General features: G+C 44.7%; 1 protein-coding gene across 2 annotated transcripts; it reads right to left on the reverse strand.

The window, feature by feature from the left end:
* Window positions 1-947: 947 nt before the first annotated feature.
* On the reverse strand, window positions 948-17,785 carry strap (serine/threonine kinase receptor associated protein). 2 transcript variants are annotated; one of them, XM_055652909.1, is made up of 10 exons: window positions 17,638-17,785; window positions 15,262-15,426; window positions 13,242-13,377; window positions 12,174-12,255; window positions 11,219-11,291; window positions 8,666-8,765; window positions 7,665-7,802; window positions 4,630-4,766; window positions 2,441-2,590; window positions 948-1,919 (listed from the first exon to the last, which is right to left on the reverse strand). In XM_055652909.1, the coding sequence occupies exons 2-10, from the start codon at window positions 15,371-15,373 to the stop codon at window positions 1,858-1,860; spliced, it is 990 nt and encodes a 329-aa protein (XP_055508884.1). In that variant the 5' UTR covers window positions 15,374-15,426; window positions 17,638-17,785; the 3' UTR covers window positions 948-1,857. The 2 variants fall into 2 exon arrangements, with proteins under 2 accessions (XP_055508884.1, XP_055508883.1); XM_055652908.1 differs by having other exon boundaries at window positions 17,626-17,773.
* Between the last annotated feature and the right edge of the window lie 4,175 nt (window positions 17,786-21,960).

Below are 21,960 nucleotides of genomic sequence, written 5' to 3' on the forward strand. Positions count from 1 at the left end.
CTGCCATAGGCGCAGCCAATCATAGCTCACGCCCTGGGCGCAGCCAATCGCAGCTCACTCCCTGGGCGCAGCCAATCACAACTGCCCTGAGCGCAACCACTCACAGCGCACTCCCCGGGCACAGCCAATCACAGCAGCTCGTCAGGATGGGCGAAACTTCCAAACAAAGACCGTAGAGCGGAGGAGCCCAAAGATAGACACAAAATGCTGGAGTAACTCAGCGGGACAGGCAGCATCTCTGGAGAGAAGGAATGGGTGAAGTTTCGGGTTGATACCTTTTTTCAGAGCCCATCTCTTGAACCACAGACAAACTTGCTCTTGTGTACATTAACTGCCGTTATTAAACTGCTCATGAAAAAAGGTCAGAATAACTATACACTTGAAAAAAACGGGGGGTCGGGGAAGAGAACAAATGCTACAAATTCTGCAGGTGCTGCTTTACAAAATAGGAGATGCAGTCAGCACTTCAGGTCAAATATCCTTCAGCAGAATGTAGGATTTGATTATTGATCGGTACAGCGGGGAAACAGGGGCATCCATAAATGGAGTCACGCAATCATACCTTCGATCAAGCATTCATACCTTCACCTAAAACATTTCATTAAGAGCATTATAAATCAATGAAGGGAACCAGGAGGGAAAGAGAAAGATGGCTTGGAAAATAACCAATAGGCATTGCAGGAGTTAACCAAAAACATGGCATAGCCACTAGTTTATCATCACTCTCTAACTCATTACTAATGTAGATCGCAAATCCTGGTTGATACTCAAGATGATAATGATCTTACAAAAGTACAGTCTGTCACACCTGCCAAAGCCTGACATGTTCAGACTTTGGGGGGGGGGAAGAGCAAAGATCCCTGGGCAAGCAGGCATCCACTCTAAATTAAATTTGACTTGCTGGTTCCATGTGTAATGTTGAATACAAAAGCACAAGTGTCATGCTGTTTTAATGTCGGATTGAAGGGACATAGTTTATTCAGAAGCCAGGGCAGGAGTTTCAGCAATGATCAGGTGGACAAAAAAATGTACGTTCACAGACTTGGAATAACTACAGGCAGGTCTCGTTTTAATTCTGTAAGCTAGCTGATCTATAGAATAATATAACGTTGCCTGTGTACATTGCAGAACACAAGGTATAAAACCAGAAACATTTCCTAACAAGCCAAGGCACTTATGCAATTGCTGCAAATAATTATTGCCTCGCTGAGAGGGCAAAACAGATACAAGGAGCATTAATAAGGAATCAAAATCAGCATACTTCTGAATGTATGTTTTCAGTTGCAGAATCCAAACTATTAATTTGGTGTAAATACCCATAGAATTACAAAATGAGCTTTAGGATGCCTTGTTTGATGACATGTTTGGGCCAATTTAATACTGCTCAACACTTTTAATTTATACAAATTGCTGCAAATGATGATAAACTGCAGGCCATTTAAAATGAAAAATGGCAAACTAAATAACTTTAATTGTAAACCAATATATTAGCACTGAACCTTTATATGAAAAATTCCATTCTTAAAGGAAAACATCTGAATCCATGATGTTACAGCTGTAGCTTCAGCACTTTGTGAGCAGAAATTGGTCATTACTTTATATACACTGGCGTCGTTGAGCAGATTCAATAAAACACTAAGATGCTAAGCAGCTGTGCTGAATATGCACAGGTCTACTATTTTACTTGCAGACACGAAGTGCTTGTCTTTTAGACAGTTAACAGATTTTAAGTTATCGATAAGAGTCCATTTAGCTGTCTGCATTTGCTGTTAACACAAAATGGAGGACGCACTCTTCTGCTTGTTGACTCAGAGCTTGGTCTGCATCTTGCTCGCTAGTGTCTCTCAAGCTGTCAGTTCAAGCTTTTACCTCTGGAGGCGTGCCGTAGATGGAATCAGAGTTTTCAGAGCCAAGTTCCTCTGTAATAAAAAAAAGTGTATGAAATGCACTTCACAATGACAAATTAGCTACAGGTCCACCACCGATTATCCTTCAACTGATAGTCCACCCCCTCCCCCCCTCGAATCCAGACAAAATTAATCCTTCCCCCCCCCCCCCCCCCCCCCCCCCCCCCCCCCCCCCCCCCCCCCCCCCAGCTGGACGTGGGGGCTGATCTCGACCTCATCTGTGCCGATTTATCGGGTAGAATTTGCTCCCTGCGCCCGGGGCTCTGATCAGACTGATTGTGCGTGTGGGGAGGAGGGGTGGATTGGAAGCAAGAAAGGACCATGACAAATCAGGGCTGGCAACAGATGCCCTCAGGCAAGTAGGTTCCCCAATAGGCCAAATTTTGGCTTGGGACGAAAAAAAATTTTTAATCGCACATTTATCAAACGCACCAAAAACATTCCTTCGAAGAATCGAGTCCTCTATTTAGATATAATAACGGGTCACATTGCTAGAGAAAGAAATGTGCACTTAAATACCAAGATGTACCTACCAGGGAGTACACACTTCCACAATCCATACGTTTTGCCAACAGTTGTCTGCCAAAGACGAAGGGTTCCATCTTCTGAACCGCTGGCGTACAGCTCTCCATCGGGACTAAACCTCACGCAGTGAATGGGACCAAAATGACCTTTGTATGACTCTGTTTAAAAAAAAAAAAAAAAAAATTGTCTTAGAACATGGTGACTATTGCAAAGAAATACAAGACAAGAGACATTTATTGTCACATACACCAATTGGTACAGTGAAATTTGTGCTCACCATACAGCCATACGAATAAAATAAAGAACACAGAATACGATAGACTATAACATAAACACCCCCACACAGCGGTATCAAAGTTTCCCACTGTGAGGGAAGGCACCAAAGTTCGGTCATCCACTTCTTTGACGTTCTTTGATGTTCACCCGTGGTCGGGGCCTTCCGAGCCCTCTGCAGTCGCCGCTACGGGCGGCCTGATGCCAGGAAGTGACTGGGAAGGTTTCCCCCTTAACCTACCCCCCTCCCCCACATAGAAATACAAAAAAAAATCCTCCAAAACATACTTTTAACCAAACTAAAAATTAAAAAGATAGAAAAACAGATAGACTGTAGGCAGAGGCTGCCATCATGCGGCGCCCCCTAGTGGCATACATGCTTAATAAGTGGGCGGTACAGAGGCGCAATAGTAGAATTGTTGCCATATTGCCGCCAGTGACCCGGGTTTGAATGTGACTGTGGGTGCTGTCTGTACGGAGTTTGTACGTTCTACCTGTGACTGCATGGGTTTGTACATTTTTCCCTGTGATTGTGTGGGATTTCTCTGGGTGCACTGGTTTCCTCCCACACTCCAAAGACGTTGGGTTTTGTAACTTCGGTAAAGTTGTAAATTGTCCCTTTTGTGTACGATGGTATTCGTGTACGGGGTGACCGCTGGTCGGTGCGGACCTGGTGGGCCGAAGGGCCTCTTATCGCATGGTAAAGTCTAACTGATTCATTCAGATATAGGGAACAAACCTGCTATTTTCAGCTCATTTTTGAGTTGTTGCAATTTGAATGTTAATGTTTGAAGGCAGATATCAGGCATGTTAAATCTATAATATTAAAATCCATGACCAGCACAAGCCTACAGCATTGAAATCCAAGGCAATAGGATGATGGCAAAAGATTTTTGTTTAGAGTTGACAACATTTTTCAAATCTTAATCAAAATTTAGCAACAGTAAAACCACAAGTAGTTCTAATAAAGAACAAGAACTCAGGATTGTCAAGGTAAACGTACTAACAGACACGAATCTATGTATTCAGTCTTTCCACAATGTTCAGACGTTTCATTTCCTACTTCATAACTGCCACACTATTCTTAACCTGACACGGATCGTCAGCACAAAGGTGGCAAACCTAGATCACCTTCAAATATCCAAGGGACCAGACAAGAAAGTTTAAAGAAATTACCAGGTAGAAGCCTAGTTAAAATACAATCTAGTACACTAGACACGGCAGTCATTGAGACAAACCATTTTCACTGACATTAGGGACTCTAGAAGATGTAATTTGCAAGAAAACAATGCCAAAACCCTATCTAATTGGTATTTTTGTTTTGTATTGTTTGAGTTTAGAGATGCAGAGTGGAAACAGGCCCATCAGCCCACATCAACCAACACTCACCCGTGCACAAGTTCTATCCTGCACCCTACAGACCCCAATTAACCTACAAATCTGCACCTTTTCAGAATGTGGGAGGAAACCAGAGCAGGCGGAGGAAACCTATGAACGCGGTCACAGGAAGAATGTAAACTCTGTACAGACAGCGCCCGAAGTCAGGACCCCACCTGGGTCTTTGGTGCTGTAATGAGGCAAGTCTGCAGCTGCACCACTGTGCTGCCCACTGTGTCACCATTGAAGGATCCTGAGCCACACTAAATAAAGAGAATGCGGCTTTCCGACCCACTAATGCAAAGAAAATCCGACAAATCGAGTCTCAATAAATGGTGCTGGGTATTATGTTCTGTGCAAGATTAACAAGAGGTTCCCTTGTTAGGTTAATAAAAGGTGAATGCAAATTCCCATAAAGCAATTCTAGACTTTAGAACTAACATTAGGTTGAACTCAGCAACATGCAAAACTCATTGTCATTTCAAGTGAAATGCAATAGCCGGAATAATCAACATGCTTCAAAAGCACTACAGGTATGAAGACCTACCTAAATCCTCGCCGGTATTGTAGTCAAACTTGTACAATTTGAAGTCATCACCTCCTGCAACAAAAACATCTTTCTCGGGGTGAAGAGAAGCTGAGTTGATTGAAGCTGGTGCGTCAAATGATTTGATCAACTCTAGACTGTAGGAATAAAAACAAACCTCAGAATACACCCAAATCCTTCAGCCATATGAAAAAAAATGTTGCTCTGTATTAGAAACAAGGAACTGCAGACGTTGGTTTACCAAAGAAACCCACAAAGTGCTGGAGTAACTCAGTGGGTCAGACAGCTTCTTTGGAGAACATGGATAGGTGACATTTTGGGTCAGGACCCTTCTTCAGATTGATTGTTTGCAAGCTTGGACTGCATAAGCATGACGTTATATTTTAACTTGGAAATGCAGAACTGCATTCCTAAACATGGCCTGTTTATACTCCATTAACTTTCACCCAAAATTACCACTGGCAGCTCTGACGGGCAATGGAAATTTGCAGACAGGGTGACGGAAGGCAAAGAGGTGGATCAGGGATAGCTAAGAGATAAGGGTTCAAAGTATTCGAAGAGCAATAAACCATCATTTTTTCAGTGCCCGCACCCCCGTTACCAGGAGATCTCCAACAGATTCATTGCCCGCTGGGAAAAGAGATTTCCATACTCAAATTTTATCTTGTAGCTATGTCCCCTTGTTCAATACTCCCCTCCCAGTGAAAACATTTGAATATTTACTCTGTCAAACCCCATTTGGATCAGCCTAAAGGGTCCTGACCTCCAGCACATTGTGTCCTTTCTTGTAAATCAGCGTTGGCAGTTCTATCTAAACTCCAAGCAATAAAAGCCCAGCATTATTTATTCTCTATTGGTAGGAGGACACCTTTGTCATCTCAGGAGTGAGCCGGTGAATCTTTGTATTGCCTCCAATATTACTCTAGCTTTTAGGCAAAAGGCCTGCCTTTTGTTGGCCTTCACCTCCAACTCTTTGCCCATGAAGGCCACTTGACTTGCCTTCGTAACCTGTTGAACAAGAACACTGAGCTCCCTCAGTGCTTTCCTCATCTGCACCCCACATTTAATAATTAGCCTTTTGATTGCTCTTATTAAAGTGCATGACCTCACACTTCCACACAGTAAACTCCATTAGCCATTATTTTATCCTCACTCAATCTATATCCCTTTGTGAAGTCACAGAACCCATATCACGTGATCGTCTACTTATTTTGTTTCATCTATAGACAGTATAAACTCTCGTTATTATGCACTGCTTTGTAACAGAATTCGGTTATAGCACTGTCTCCTTAAGAACACAAATTGTTGAAATTGACATGGCAGAGAAATTGACAAGACATTGAAATTGACAAGCAACTGCTTTTCTGTATACTTAACTCTATTAAACAATGTTATAAACAGCCACAAGTATTTTTAACCTGCAGTAGCGAAAATACATTTTAACCATTAAAAATACTTTGTACACAGGGAAGGTTAGTGTCTGGCAGGAGAATTAGTTAGCATTAAAGATCGATGTCAGAGTGTTACACCCAGAACTCTGGGCAGACAGCCAGTCGTGGGAATCTCATTGAGAGTGGGGCAGGGTTTCTTCACCCCACCACCATTTCAGACCCATTTCGCTCAGCATGTGGGAATAAGCAGCAGGGACAGTGGTTACAGTGGACAATGTGCAATAATAGACTGCACCCACGCTGTGTGTAATAACATGGGTTTGCTGCATTTTAAAACTTTGCATACTGTTCCTTCTTTCATAGGTTCACAAGTTATCGGAACAGAATTAGGCCATTCGGCCAATCAAGTCTATTCCGCCATTCAATCATGGCCAATCTATCTTTCCCTCTCATCCCCATTCTCCTGCCTTCTCTCCATAACCCCTGACATTTGTACTAATCAACCTTACTTTCAGGTAATTAATTAAAATAATAAACAATTACAGGCCAGAAGTCAATCCCTGCGATACTCCGCTAGTTGCCTCCTTCCAGTCTGAAGGATGTTTATTCCAATTGTTTCAACTCTGTGAAAGCCAGTTTTCAATCCATTTCCTTTGTTGCCACCCATGGCTTGCATGCACCAGCCTCTTGTGTCAAATGCCTCTTGGAAAACTAAATACACTACATCTACGCCCCCACCCCCCATTAGGAACTATCCCTGTTACACCCCCAAGTAATTCAAACAATTTGTCAAAGATGATTTACCTTTCATAAAACCACAATGATGAGACTGAATTATGTTCAGAATTGCTAAATGAGTAGCTATTTCCTTTTTGATTGACTCTGGCATCTCGACAATAACATTGTTAAACTAACTTGTCTGCAGTCCGCTGCCTTTCATCCTTTTTATTTTTGCAAAGGGGATTCGCGTTACCCGTTTTCCATTCTTCTAGTTTATTCTTAGAAAGCTTAGAAAGTTATGAGAATTTTGAACAATGGGTGCTCTTTCTCTACAGCTACTTCCTTTAAAATTCTAATGTACAGTCTGTTGGTTGCTGACGACTTGTCCATCTTTAGAATCCCTCCTCCCCACCACTTTATCCAATACTGTATCCCTTATCTTTGGAGTGTTTGTAAACACTTCCATGTTATTTGAAACTTGCCAGTCTGCTATCTTAGGCACATTAGCAAAGTCTTCCATAATGATATCCGATGTTAACATTTTGTTCAATATATCTGCTATTTCTTTGTAGAAACAAGGATATGCAGATGCTGGTATACACAAAACGGATGCAAAGTGCTGGAGTAACTGAGCCAATCAGGCACCATCAATGGAACATGGATAGTTGGCATTTTGGATCAGGTCTGAAGAGGGGTACCGACCAAAACGTCACCTATCCACGTTCACCAGAAATACTGCTTGATCGCTGAGTTGCACCAGCACTTTGAGTCTTTTGTTTTTGTAAACCAGCACCTGCAGTTCCTCATTTCTATGAGGCATATTTAAAGTTTTAATTCAAAAACTGATTGATTGCACTAGATATGAACAAGAGCATAGTGGTTAAGTTGCCAAGAGATAACAAAATGTTACAGAATTAGACTTGCCTGAGTGCATTGTGAAAAGCGACGGTTTTGCCATAGGTTAAAACCACGATCTCCCCGTCAGGTATGTACTCCACACAGCTTACAGGTGAAGCTACATTCAGCGTCTGCACCTCAGTCATACTAGCCCTGTCCCAGAGCCTGAAACAGGGAAAGTTGCAGGTTAGATTCACAATTCATATTTCACCACTTTACATTCACATCTTCTGCAGCACTTGATGAAAATAAATACCACCGTTTTCAAACTAAGGCAAGTTAAAAAAAAAAAGCAACATAAGGTGTCGTCATCACCACACACTGCAACCTTTTCAAAAACATGATTGTCAAATTACAATATACAATAGTTCTATTTTCTATAAAAAGCAAATTTATCCCTAACATTTCAATACCAGCTTCAGAATTGGAACATGACATTGAGCCAATAGGCACAAACAGCCAAGTCTATTGACAGCCAAGTGTGTCCTACCAGAGTCAAGAGTCCTTCCAAGTGAGATAGAGGCTCACATGTATCAGCTCTAAATAAAATACTCCTCTCCATCAAGCGTTTAGCTGTCATATGTACCAAAAATGTTACAATGAAATTCTTACCTGCAGCAGCATAACAGGTACATAAACACTGCACTCATAGATAAGAGTTCAATAAATATAAAGCAACACTAGTGCAAAACAAAAGTTTGGTCTCTTGTGCAACCAACCAAGACACATCATAGTTTTGTTGGTGTTTGTAGTGTTCAAGAGGCTGCTTGTTGGGAAGAAGCTGCTCCTGGATCTGGAGGTCATAGTTTTCAGGTTCCAGTACCTTCTTCCTGAAGGCAGGAGTGAAATTAGAGCATGGCCAGGGTGGCGTAGGCCTCTGATGATGCTGGCTGCCTTTTTGAGGCAGCGATTCCTGTAGATCCATCCGATGGTGGAAGTTCAACCAACCACAACATGAACGAAGAATCTACACTCAAAGCTTTAATCCTTAAACGTTTGGAAGTTCTTAAGAGACTGACTACACTCACCTGACTGTCTTGTCATCAGCTGCCGAGAGTATCTGCTTGTCGTTATTACACCACAGTGCTTTCTTAATGCCAGAACTATGGCCACTGATCTCCAAAGGCTCTGTGAGAAAAAGAATGATCTATCACAATACCATCTTTAACAATAATGTGAATATTGGAAGAGCGACAAACAAACTTAAGATCTGAAACTATAAATACCCACCTGCCACCAACACAATTCTTATGAACAAGAAGCAAAAATGCTGACAAATGCATGTGTTCCTTCCTGGTACATTCTCTCCACCTCCCTTTACATTCATACTCTCACTTGCAATTCTTTAACAGGTCCACCACCAATGTTGCAGCAACCTTGGCTCCAGACCCTTTCTGAATTATCCATTTTGCCAGACCAGCAGAGGTCATGGCCTCCGAGAGTCGCCAAACAGTACTGGAATTGTCTGCCAAGGTCGCCGAGGGGCCGAGATACCGGCCCACAATATGGGAACAGATCAGCCGGCCCCAGCTGGACTTAAGTTCCATAGCTTCGATCCTAGGGGCAAATTAGTGTCGCTGATCAGCCGCAGAAGTCCCCGTGAGGTCGGGATCAGCTGCCTCACCCGGCCCAGGCACCACATGTGCTCCTGGAGCGGGGCCTTACAGCACCGCCCCGCGCGGCTTGGAATGGCTGCGGGACTCTGCGAGCGCCCGCCGGGGGCTCTAACATCAAGAACCCGGTGTGCGACCTTGCATCACCCGGCGTGGCTTTAATGGCCGCGGGACAATCGCCATCGCCAGCCGGGGGCTTTGACTTTGACTCTGACATCGGGGGGGGGGGGGGGGGAGTGCAGTAAGAGAGATAAGTTTTTTTTGGCCTTCCATCACAGCAATGTGATGGATGTTTATGTAAATTATGTTGTGTCTTGGGTCTATTTGTTTGTAATGTATGGCTGCAGAAACGTCATTTCGTTTGGACCTCAAGGGGTCCAAATGACAAATAAATTGTATCTTGTATCTTGTATGTTTAGGGAGGGGGGGGAACGTTTGGGGTGAGGGGGATTTCAAGTGCGCTCCTTTGTCCAGATTAAAGGGGGGGCCAGACCACCAGTTGCCAGAAAATCGATGGTGGACTTGTATTATCCTATTTCTCACTTTCGTACACAAATCCCTCTGAGTGTTTACAATTCTGGAGCTATGATTAAATAACTTCCCACCACCAGAGGTCATTGAACAAGCTAAACATCCCATCATAAAACCATCCCAACCACTCCTCGACCAAAAGCATTAAAATGCACAGATCAGTCGTTTGCAGATTCTTGGTCACAAATTAGTAACTCAACACATGCTACAGCATTGTATGCACTTCAAACGCACTCCCGCTGACTGAAAGTCATTTGGGACAGAGATCCCACAAGGTTTTACATGCAAGTGGAACAACCTGCCAGAGGAGGTAGTCGAGGCAGATACCATAACAACATTTAAAAGACGTTGGGTCAACTATGTGGATAGGAAACATTTAGTTAGAGGGATATGGGTCAAACATAGGCAAATGGGATGAGCTAAGATGGGGCATCCTGGTTGGCATGGGCAAGTTGGGCCAAAGGGTCTGTTTCCATACTGCATGACTAAGTGGTTTTACTTTCTTTACTTGATCTGGGTGAACAGGCGACAGATAGCACAATGGGCTAAGAGTTCGGCTGGCGACCGGAAGGTAGCCGGTTCAAATCCCGCTTGGAGTGCATACTGTCGTTGTGTCCTTGGGCAAGACACTTCACCCACCTTTGCCTGTGATGGAATGTAATTACGGCGGCAGGCGCGGGCTCACCGCGACGCCCTGTGTCTCCCTTTCAAGGGAGATGCTAAAAATGCATTTCGTTGTCTCTGTACTGTACACTGACAATGACAATAAATTGAATCATTTCATTTCATTTCATTTCAAAACACGTGCACATTCCTAACCAGACGCAATTGTAACCAAGTCTAACCATAAACCAGGCATAAAAACCAGTTGCTAAAACTTGACCGCACCTAATATCAATATGTGCTGTTTCCTTATGGAGGGCATTTCCTAGATACGATTTTAAACGGAATCTTGCGGTAACAGAGTAGTCAATTTTATATAGAATTCTAGTCAATTCTATATAATGTAGTAACTAAAATCTTGTATATCAATCACCACACATTCATGCAATCCCTTCAGCAGCGAGAAAATGGAGGTTACTTTAAATTTAAAGATAATGCATGGAAACGGGCCCTCGACCCATCCAACCATCAATCACCCGTTCACACTGGTTCTATGTTATTCTACTTTCTCATCGACTCCCTACACACTAGGGGGCAATTTACAAAGGGCCAATTAACCTACAAACACGCACCTCTTTGGGATGTGGGAGGAAACCAGAGCACCCGGAGGAAACCCGCAGTCACAGGGAGAACGTGCAAACAGCACCCAAGGTCGGGATCGAACCTGGGTCTCGGGTGCTGTGAGCCAGCGGCTCTACCTGCTATGCCACTGTTGCTGGATGTAAAACTCCATACTCGGCACAGTAAATTCTTTCTACAGCAACCATGCCTTACCTGCTTCAGTTTTGTTCATATCATAGATACGCAACACTTTATCTTGCCCAGCCGTAAGCAAGTTGTTACTATCCTGCAAAAGCAAAAACAAGATAAATCTTACATACTTAAAACTCTGATCTTGTATTGTATGTGTGTGTGTGGATGTGTGTTTGTGTGGGTGTGTATTTATTTTTTTGTGTTGTCACATCTTCTCGAAAAAACGACGCGCTAACTATAAAATCTTCACATATTCCGATAGATTTATCCCCTGGAGTCCGAAATCACCTTATCTGAATATTCCGAGCTTTATTTCTCGAGTTATTTATGAAAATGTTCACAAATCTGAAATAACCTTGAAAATAAAAGAGATAGTCTCGCTGATGACTTCACAATGGCTGCTCCGTGTCCCAAGTACTGCGAGTGACGTCATCCCCACCCCCCTCGACTCAATAGTCCTTTGGTCGCTCCCTGCTCGCCCGCCCCACTCGCTCACCATCCAGCGTCCGCCGAGTTCAAGTCCGCCCTCTCCCTCTTGCTGCCCGCTCGCCCTCTCTCTATCTCTGCCCCATCCCCCTCTGCCCCCCCCCCCCCCCCATCTCTGCCCCTCTCTCTGTCTCTGCCCCTCTCTCTGTCTCTGCCCCCCTCTCTCTCTCTCTCTCTCTGTCTCTGCCCCTCTCTGTCTCTGCCCCTCTCTCTCCGTCCCTAGACGCGCCTGCGAATTGGGAGTTATGTGCGAGTGGATAGGGTGGGGATGGGGTAAAAGGAGCAAATGGATGATATTAATATAATATCAAGGGGGGTGGTTAGTGTGTGTGTGTGTGTGATTAGTGTGTGTATGCGGGGGTTGGTTAGTGTGTATGTGACGCCGCAGGCCCCCAACCCCGCCCCGCCCCCCCCCAATGGGTCCCACTTGGTCTAGTATATTAGAAATATTACGGCCAAAAAAATAAACTGAAATTAGAAAATATGTTACCTGAGTAAAGTCCACGGCTTTGACAATATGTTTGTGGGCTAAAGTGAGCATTTCATCACCTGTCACAGCATCCCATACTTTGCTGAGGAAAAAGAAAGGACCAAGTCACATCAAAAGAATTCAATGCATAAAAAATTATAACTCACTGAAAAGGATTTCTGAACACATTTTGCTCATCTCAAATTTTTTTTAAACAAAATGTCAGACAATTGCACACGATTATTATATCCAGTTAAAGCTTTCAAAATGGCAAAATAATCAGGAAACTTCTTTTTAAAAAAAGTATAAACAAGGTCCTGCAGATGCTGGTTTACAAAATAGGACACAAAGTGTTGGAGTAACTCAGCGGGCCAGGCAGCATCTCTATCGAAAAGGAATGGGTGATGTTTCGGGTCGACACCCTTCTTCAGACCGAGTGTTTTAGGGAAAGTACCTGGGCAGGGGATGGTTTGGGTGGGAAGGAATGAGTGATCTAGGGAGTCGCGGAGTGAGCGGTCTCTGCGGAAAGGGGTGAAAATGGGAAGCTGCGTCTTGGTCAAAAGAAGAGTTTCGACCCGAAACGTCACCTATTTATAGTCTCCAGAGATGCTGTCTGTCCTCCTGAGATACTCCAGGATTTCGTGTCTATCTTCAATGCAAACCAGCATCTGCCGTTCCCTCCTCCACCAAATATCACAGGTTATGATACATAGATCAGAGCATATGGGAAGTTCAAGAGAAATAAAGCCAAATAACATTCCAGCAAGCATTTCAGCTCATTAGCAGTATTGTTTACAGTATATTTAGAGATGAATTATCACAGTGCTGGAGTAGCTCAGCGGGTCAGGCTGCAGCTCTTGCGGACATGGATAAGCGACGTTTTATGTGGGGATCCTTCTTCCACCCAGACCTGAAACATCACCTATCCGTGTCCTCCGGTAATGCTGCCTGATCTGTTGAGTTACTCCAGCACTATGCTTTGCTCAAGATTCCAGCATCTGCAGTTCCTTACATCTCCTAGAGGCAAATTAAAGTAAATTATTGCCTTTGTTACTCGTTATTCGTTCCGCCGCATGTAATAAAACTTACGCTGAGAAATCCGCTGCTGCAGTTGCCGCTCTGTTGGCATCTTTGTTTAACGTGGCTCCCCAGACAGCACCTTTGTGACCCAGAAACGTTCCAACCCAGTCCCCTGTGTCACCCTGGCGCATCATGGGCTTGCCATCTGAATGGATACCAAACAGTACAATGTTAATTCACTCCGCATTAGTTTAGTTTATTGATACACTAGTAGATACACTAACACTTTCCTTAACACACTAGGGACAATTTACAATATACCAAGCAAATTAACCTACATATAATCTTTGGAGTGCAGGAGGAAACTGGAGAACCCAGAGAAAACCCACACAGGTTACAGGGAGAATGAACAAACTCCGTATAGACAGGTACCCATAGTCAGGATCAAACACGGGACTTTGGCACTGTAAGGCAGCACTCTACCGCTACGCCACTGTGCCACTTCTTGCATTTACCTGGCTGCACTTGCCAAAGTGCTTCAAACCGCTGAACAAAATTTAGCAATCGTCCAATGACAAGACAGGATGTCAAAAGGCAAAATGTAGATTGGCAAAGTTGGAAGAATTAAACACAGGATAGGATGTTATAGAACACAATGATTGGGGATAAAGGAGTTAAAAAAACACAAACAAAATAGGAAAGAACAAAGCTATAGAAGGATAATAAGCACGAGAGCATGTTACAAAAATTAGGAATTTAATTTATGTCCATTTTACAAGTAATGGAAGTGACAAGGGTTACCAGGAGAGCATTAGAACAATCATGTTTTCAGGCATCAAAAGCAGAGACTGGCATCTTTTAGCAACAGAAGCCTGGTGATCGCAGTCACGGGGTACATGTAAATCTTTCTGATCGGGGATTGGAAATGGAAGTATGGGGTTAGGTGGCTGCCGAGTTCCAAACACTGTAGGAACGATTTTTTAGTTTAGTTTATTGTCACATGTACTGAGGTACAGTGAAAAGCTTTTGTGAACTAACCAGTCAGTGGGAAGACTACATTATTACAATCGAGCCACCCACCGTGTACAGATACAAGATAAAGGAAATAACGCTTGGTGCAAGATAAAGTCCAGTATAGTCCGATTAAAGATAGTCTCTGGGTCAGGACCACATTGTGGTTGTTAAAAAGATGGTTCAGTTGCCTGATAACAGCTGATATTCCTGATGCTTAAGCACCACATTCACTTAGAGCTCTTGGTAAATAACGCAGTTAGAGGGGATTGGCAACTTTCGTAACAATATAAATATTGAAGAGACAGCAATTAATTTCCAAAGGCGTGACTCAAAGAGAATTCAAAGGCATTGGTCTTTCCATGTGCAAAGCCTATGATTTGTAACTGGCACAGGTCACAAGTTTGTGATAAGCTCAAACCAGCAGCAAGAAGCTACTGCATGCCACTGAGCCGGCCCTTGCACATTCCCCAAGAACCGGAAGATCTGAGACGAGGATAGAGGGAGCCGGCGATGGTGCAAGTCACCAATGGCTGGAGTATTGAGGATAGTTACCCATGCCGATACATAATAGTCTCCACTTTATTAAAATATGAACAGTTCATGTAAAACTAAAACGAAAAATAGCTCAAACTCCATACTATTCACTATGTGATTAGCAAGGACGTCAAAAGTTACGGGGAGACATCAGTAGAATGGGGTTGAGAAGGGATCAGCCGCGATTGAATGGCGGAGTAGACTTGACTGTCCAGCCTACTGTCTTATGGTGTTATTCCCATGGATGCCTTTGTCTCAACAAATTCTGTTCAGACTCAAAATGAGTGATTCTCTTTTAAGGGGGCTTTCTCTTCTATTTCTACTTTCCACTTTCTCTCTTCCTTTTTTTATTTTTTTATATACACACTTCAACAAAATGGGGGTGAGAATGTTAGCAACAGGAAGACTATACTTTATCTATACACAGATGCCGATGATCTCACCCCATAAACAGCCACCAAGGTATGCAACAGACTTATTTAACACAACTTGAAAATATTGTGCTACCTCAGAGGCAGCACTACCTTCACCCGAATCACACCTTTGCATGCGCTGATTAGGAAGAAGCCATATGCTGTTGTTCCACTGAAAGCCAAGTCGACCACAGGTCTCGTGTGGCCACTGCAGGTGAGTGGAGTCTGTCTCATCGCCATCTCCAGTACTCAGGACACTGCTACTAGGCAGTGCAGCTTTCTTCCCCAACGACCTACACACACAGGGAGGAGTGGTCAGACATCAGCAACGAAAATCACCAGGAATCAACATTTTGATTGATTGAAAGACAGAGCATGGACACAGGCCCTTCCGCCCACCAAGCCCACGCTGACCATCGATCACTCTTTCACATTAGTTTAGATAAGTTTAGAGATGCAGCACGGGAACAGGCCCATTTACCCGTATACAGACAGAGGCCAATTAAACTACAAACAAGTTCAAGTGAGTTTATTGTCATGTTGTCAAACCCGCACATCTTCATGATGTAGGAGGAAACCTGAGTGCCTGGAAGAAACCCGCGTGGTCACAGGGAAAATATGCAAATTCCTCACACAGCACTAGAGGCTGGGATCAAATCCGGGTCTCTGGCGCTGTGAGGCAGCAGCTCTACCAGCTGCGTCACAGTGTCGTCCCACTGTTTGAATCCTTGCATTCAAGGCCATGCACACTCTTCCACCATAATCCCCAAAGGATCCTCACCCAGCCACCTGCCTCGGCCTTCCCCATATCAATCCCTGCAACCTTTACTGCCACATTCAACACTCACTTTGCCTTTTTAGGCATGTTCAATCCCAAATCATAATCTGTTCTCCTCCATTTATGTACCGTATTTCATCACTCCCTAATTCCACGTTTAGTTGAGAGATCCAGCGTGGAAACAGGACCCTCACCTCACTGAGTCCATGCTGACTAACAATCACCCATACACTAGCTCCATCCTACACACAATGGACAATTTTACAGAGGCCAATTAACCTACAAACTTGCACGTCTTTGGAGTGTGGGAGGAAACCATAGCACCCGGAGGGCACAAGGAGAATGTACACTCCATACAGACTGCACCCGAGGTCAGGATGGAACCCGGGTCTCTGGCACTGTAAGGTAGCAACTCTACCGCTGCGCCACCAAACAATCCATCCCATCCTCAATGGCCTGCCACTTCCCCACCCATGCTTCTTTCCTCCTTCATTCCTCATCCGTCGGTCGTGGGTCCGCTATATCCCTGTCCCACCGTACACCTTCATCACACACCATCCCCAAATGGCAGGACTGAGTCTCTCCGCTCATGTTAATAAATTGTAGGTGCAGAATTAGGCCATTCAGCCCATAAAATCCACTCCACCATTCAATCATGGCTCATCTACCTTTCCCTCGCACCATTCTCCAACCTTCTCCCTATAACCCCCGACACCCACACAAATCAAGAATCTATCCATCTCAATAAAAAATATCCATTAAATTGGCTGCCACAGCCTTCTATGCAATGAATTCCACAAATTAATCTCCCTCATCCATCAGCAACAGCTCCAAAACCCACCCTTATCTCCCTCCTTGACAGTTGTAGAGCCCAACCATAGGTCTCCCTTCCCCAACATTGCAAACTAATAAGCTTACACCATCATGAACTCCACTTCCCAACCCTACCATGTCCCCGGGGGAACCCCTCTCCCACAGACTCCTCACTCTTCTTCTTCTTCTTCTTCTTCTTCTGTCATATGTCTTGTAGACCTGCAGCTCCATTGAGGCGAGCTAGGCCAACGTGTCATGTCCAGGTCAATCAGACCTCGTTCACCATTCGATGGCCGGTATTTGTGGCAACTGGTGACGACGTGCTCCACTCCTCACTCCTACACAAACCATACCACCCAGGCACAAATCCCCCTCCCCCTTCCGTGACCCAACATGGCAAACCATCTCCTCCCTCCGCTAGGATCGTCACACTCTACACAGGACCTCATACCGGGGGACCTCCCTTATCGATGCCGTAAACCCCTCCCCATCGTCCCCATCCACCCCACACGTCAGGGGGGCTCGTCCCCCACATTAACATCCACCATCCCCCTCCCCCCCCGCCCCCACGCGTACAAAACTCCAGCCCCCTCTCCCTCCTCACATCCGCTCTTTCCTTACCTTTCCCTGCAACCCTTCCACACCTCATCCCCTCTTTACTCTCCTTCCACACCTACCCTCCCCCTCTCTGCTCCTCCTCCCCCTCCTCCACAGCCTCCACAGGCCACACCGCCGGGATAACAACCGCCACTACTAGTCTCTCCGGCCTGCCCACACGACGGTGCCGGGGAGGCAGAAGCGTGGTCCCCTCTCCTCACCCCGGCGCTCCCCCTCACCTCCCCGGCGTTATATCGCTCCCTCTCACCCCCGGTGCCGGCCCTACAGCGCGGCCCCCCCTCACCTGTCTCCTCACCTCTCCCCGGCTTTGGGCGCCGCCGTTGTTCCCGGCTCCGCTCACCCCAACCAGCAGCGCGGCCCGGTTCAGCGGGGCGGATGTGACGACACAGGGAGCCGGGGGCCCTCACCCCAGCCAGCAGCGCGGCCCAGCGGGGCGGATGTGACGACACAGGGAGCCAGCAGCGCGGCCCAGCGGCGGGGCGGATATGACTTGCGGCGGCCGGCCGTGACGACACAGAAAACCGGCGGCCGGCCGTGACGACACAGAAAGCCGGCGGCCGCTCGGCCCTTCCGCCCGCTGCTGCCCCCACCCCCATGTAAGTCCCATTGTCGCCACCACCGGGGCTAGCAGAGGCGGAACGGTCGGCCTTTATCGGTCGGGTCATTGAGTATGAGAGTCAGGAAGTCCTGATGAAGCGCTGAAGGACTTTTCTTGGGTCACATTTAGAGTCGCGCGCAGTTCTGATCGCTCCATTACAGGAAGGATGTGCAGGCCTTGGAGAGGGTGCAGAGGAGGTTTACCAGAATGATGGACACAAAATGCTGAAGTAACTCAGCGGGTCAGATAGCATCCCAGCAGACGCTTCGGGACGAGACTAGTATGATTCCTGGACCTGGGGTTTTCAGCTACAGGGAAAGGTTGGACAGACTTGTTTTCTCTGGAATGCCGAAGGTTGAGAGAAAACCTGATAGAAGTATATAGGGTGATTTCACTAAAGGTCACTGGAGCGTAGAGCGTAAGGCATTATTAACTTAATTTTGATGAAATTCAGCGAGCAAACGCGATAATTCCCGATATTTTGGACCTGTAAATCACCACGGCAAATGTTTGCTGTTCACTTCCGCCGGTTTGGCACCTTCAGTTCCCTCTTGAATTTACCTTACTTGCTATCTTTTTTTTTCTCCTGTAAATCTAGGTAGCTGTGCCTCACGGTCACCCCGACTGGCACAGTAAATTGCAGCTCACAACCTCGCCGTTTTCTATGTTTTTAACGGGTGGGAAAATGCGTTTTTTCCCATCCACTAACATGTACCGGAACCCTCGAGTGTCCTCCACTTGAGAATTTTGGTCACGTGGGTGCGGATCTACGCTCCAGTGACCTTTAGTGAAATCACCCTATAAAATTATGTGAGGCATAGATAGGGTAGCGAGTCAGAACCATTTCCCCAGGGTGCAAATGTCAAATACTACAGGGCATAGCTTTAAGATGAGAGGGCCTAAGTTTAAAGGAGAAGTGCGGGGCAAATTTTTTTTTACAGAGGGTGGTAAGTGTTTGGAACATGCTTCCAGTGCTGAAAGTCATGATGGATTGAACCTAGTCCAGGGAACACAGTTAGATCTTAAATGTGTTTTAATTTCAGGGAGTGATTCAACAATGAGCAAAGTGCGGAAAGTTAGAAGTCCCTTCCTGATGGAAGTGAGAGAAGTTACTAGTGAAGAAGGGGTTTACACAATTCTGCTTGTATTAGAGGATATTAGTTACAGGGAGAGGTTGGACAAACTGGGATTGGTTTCTCTGGAGCTTCGGAGGTTGAGGGGAGACCTGATATGAGTATGTAAAATTATGAGAAGCACAGATAGGGTAGACACCTTTTCCCCCAGGTGGAAATACTGGAGGGCATAACTTTAAGGTAAGTGTGGCTAAGTTTAAAGGAGATGTGTGGGGCAAGTTTGTTTTACATCTGGAGAGGACATGGATGAGTGACGTTTCTAGTCAGGACCCTTCCTCAGACTTTGAAGAAGCCTCCTAACCTAAAATGCCCACGTATCAATATCCCCCACAGATCAAGTCAAGAGTGTTTTATTGTCATATATCCCGAACCAGAACAATGAAATTCTTACTTGCAGCAGCACAACAGATATGTAAATATAGTACATTCCGTGTATACACGTATATATATCTTTGGAGAGAAGGAATGGGTGACGTTTTGGATCGAGAGCCTTCTTCAGACCCTATATATATACCTGTATATTATATTATATATATATATATATATATAGATATAAAAGAGACAAACAAACAATAATTGAGCAAAGTCAAAATAATATATAGTTTATAACCTATTTGGAGGTTGGAGTGTTTAATAGCCTAATATTACAGAGGTAGTTACACAGTACATACCATTCTTGCTATTTGTCTATTTAGTCAAGAGTGTTTTATTGCCATACGTTCTGGAATGGGACAATGAAATTCTTACTTGCAGCAGCACAACAGATATGAACCAAACAGTATTAGTGCAAAGACAAAAACAATGCCCCAAGCCTATGTAATTCAGAGCTTATTTGGAGGTTGTGGTGTTAAATAGCCTGATGATTGTGGTGAAGAAGCTGCTCCTAAACCTGGATGCTATATTTTTCAGTCCCCTGTACCTTCTTCCCGATGGTAGGAGTGAAATACGAGTGAAATGCAGTTTGACCTGCTGAGTTTTCTCTAGCATTTTGTGTTCTCTGCAAGATTCCAGCATCTGTAATTCCTTGCACATTTTTTACCTATCCAGGATGAGAGCCCTATGAACACACAGCTGAGAATAGCGTCATTCATTATGTTTAATGTTGTAAAATATCAACACCCAGTACCTTGGGAATTCACTGATGTGTATTGAGGGCAAGCTCAAAGTGTATGAACGCTTATAATTGAGGCAGATTTGCTGAGAGGCTTGGAGTTTGCATTGTATATAACACAGAGGTCACTCTTTACAGCATTAAAGGTGATACATAAGGAAATTTGCCTTATTTACTTTCATCAAACCAAGGTGCACGACGCTACATTTAAGTCGTTCTACTGTGCATACTATCAGCAGAAACATTCTGTTGTTGCAAGTTTAATTAATGTATTGTTGCTTTGGGAAATCAATGCATTTACTCCTCATTAAACTCCAACAATTAAAGAGTGAGTGAACTTAATTGTTATCACTTGCTGTAAACAGATATTAATTGTTTCAACTCAAACCTGAGAAACAAGTTCAAAAGACAGACACAAAAAGCTGGAGTAACTCAGCGAGGCAGGCAGCATCTCTGAAGAAAATAATTAGGTGACGTTTTGGGTCGAGACCCTTCTTCAGACTCAAAATCTGGTCTGGTTATCCTTTAAAAGCCACAATGCTTTGGAGGAGTAATCTTTCAAGTATATAATGTGGATAAATGTGAGGTTATCCATTTTGGTGGCAAAAACGGGAAAGCAGACTATTATCTAAATGGTGGCCGATTGGGAAAGGGGGAGATGCAGCGAGACCTGGGTGTCATGGTACACCAGTCATTGAAGGTAGGCATGCAGGTGCAGCAGGCAGTAAAGAAAGCGAATGGTATGTTAGCTTTCATAGCAAAAGGATTTGAGTATAGGAGCAGGGAGGTTCTACTGCAGTTGTACAGGGTCTTGGTGAGACCACACCTGGAGTATTGCGTACAGTTTTGGTCTCCAAATCTGAGGAAGGACATTATTGCCATAGAGGGAGTGCAGAGACGGTTCACCAGACTGATTCCTGGGATGTCAGGACTGTCTTATGAAGAAAGACTGGATAGACTTGGTTTATACTCTCTAGAATTTAGAAGATTGAGAGGGGATCTTATAGAAACTTACAAAATTCTTAAGGGGTTGGACAGGCTAGATGCAGGAAGATTGTTCTCGATGTTAGGGAAATCCAGGACAAGGGTCACAGCTTAAGGATAAGGGGGAAATCCTTTAAAACCGAGATGAGAAGAACTTTTTTTCACACAGAGAGTGGTGAATCTCTGGAACTCTCTGCCACAGAGGGTAGTTGAGGCCAGTTCATTGGCTATATTTAAGAGGGAGTTAGATGTGGCCCTTGTGGCTAAGGGGATCAGGGGGTATGGAGAGAAGGCAGGTACGGGATACTGAGTTGGATGATCAGCCATGATCATATTGAATGGCGGTGCAGGCTCGAAGGGCCGAATGGCCTACTCCTGCACCTAATTTCTATGTTTCTATGTTTCTATAAGACATGAATGTTTTCCAGGATGGTAGAACTCTCTTGCTCTTTTTCAATAATCTCAAGAATTATTCCAGTGATTATACAGTCAAAGCCTTGATTTGTCAAATGGGCCACAGCACATCTCTGTAAGTAGGGCACGTTGTGAGTCTGAAGAAGGGTCTCGAATCGCAAACATCACCTATCCGTGTTCTCCAGGCATGCTGCATGACCTGCTGAGTTACTCCAGCACATTGTGTCCTTTGGTGTATGAACTGGCATCTGCAGTCCTTTGTTTCTACACTAGGGCACGGTATCAGTTGTGTCAACGTAGTTAATCTGCACACGTCTGAAGACAGGATGTTGAATCCTTCATTTTCTGGCACAGAGGCTGTTTCTGAGTCAAGTTCTG

The sequence above is a fragment of the Leucoraja erinacea genome, chromosome 22, assembly GCF_028641065.1.
Source record: "Leucoraja erinacea ecotype New England chromosome 22, Leri_hhj_1, whole genome shotgun sequence".
NCBI lineage: Eukaryota > Metazoa > Chordata > Chondrichthyes > Rajiformes > Rajidae > Leucoraja > Leucoraja erinaceus.

Bases quoted from the DNA above. Each gene is read 5' to 3' on its own strand.
- strap (XM_055652909.1), bottom strand. From the start codon at position 15,373: ATGGCGATGAGACAGACTCCACTCACCTGCAGTGGCCACACGAGACCT. The intron at 7,803-8,665 runs GTGAGTGTAGTC...TCCCTGTTTCAG, and splicing joins GCTGATGACAAGACAGTCAG to GCTCTGGGACAGGGCTAGTA. The intron at 4,767-7,664 runs GCAAGTCTAATT...TTATTCCTACAG, and splicing joins GCTTTTCACAATGCACTCAG to TCTAGAGTTGATCAAATCAT.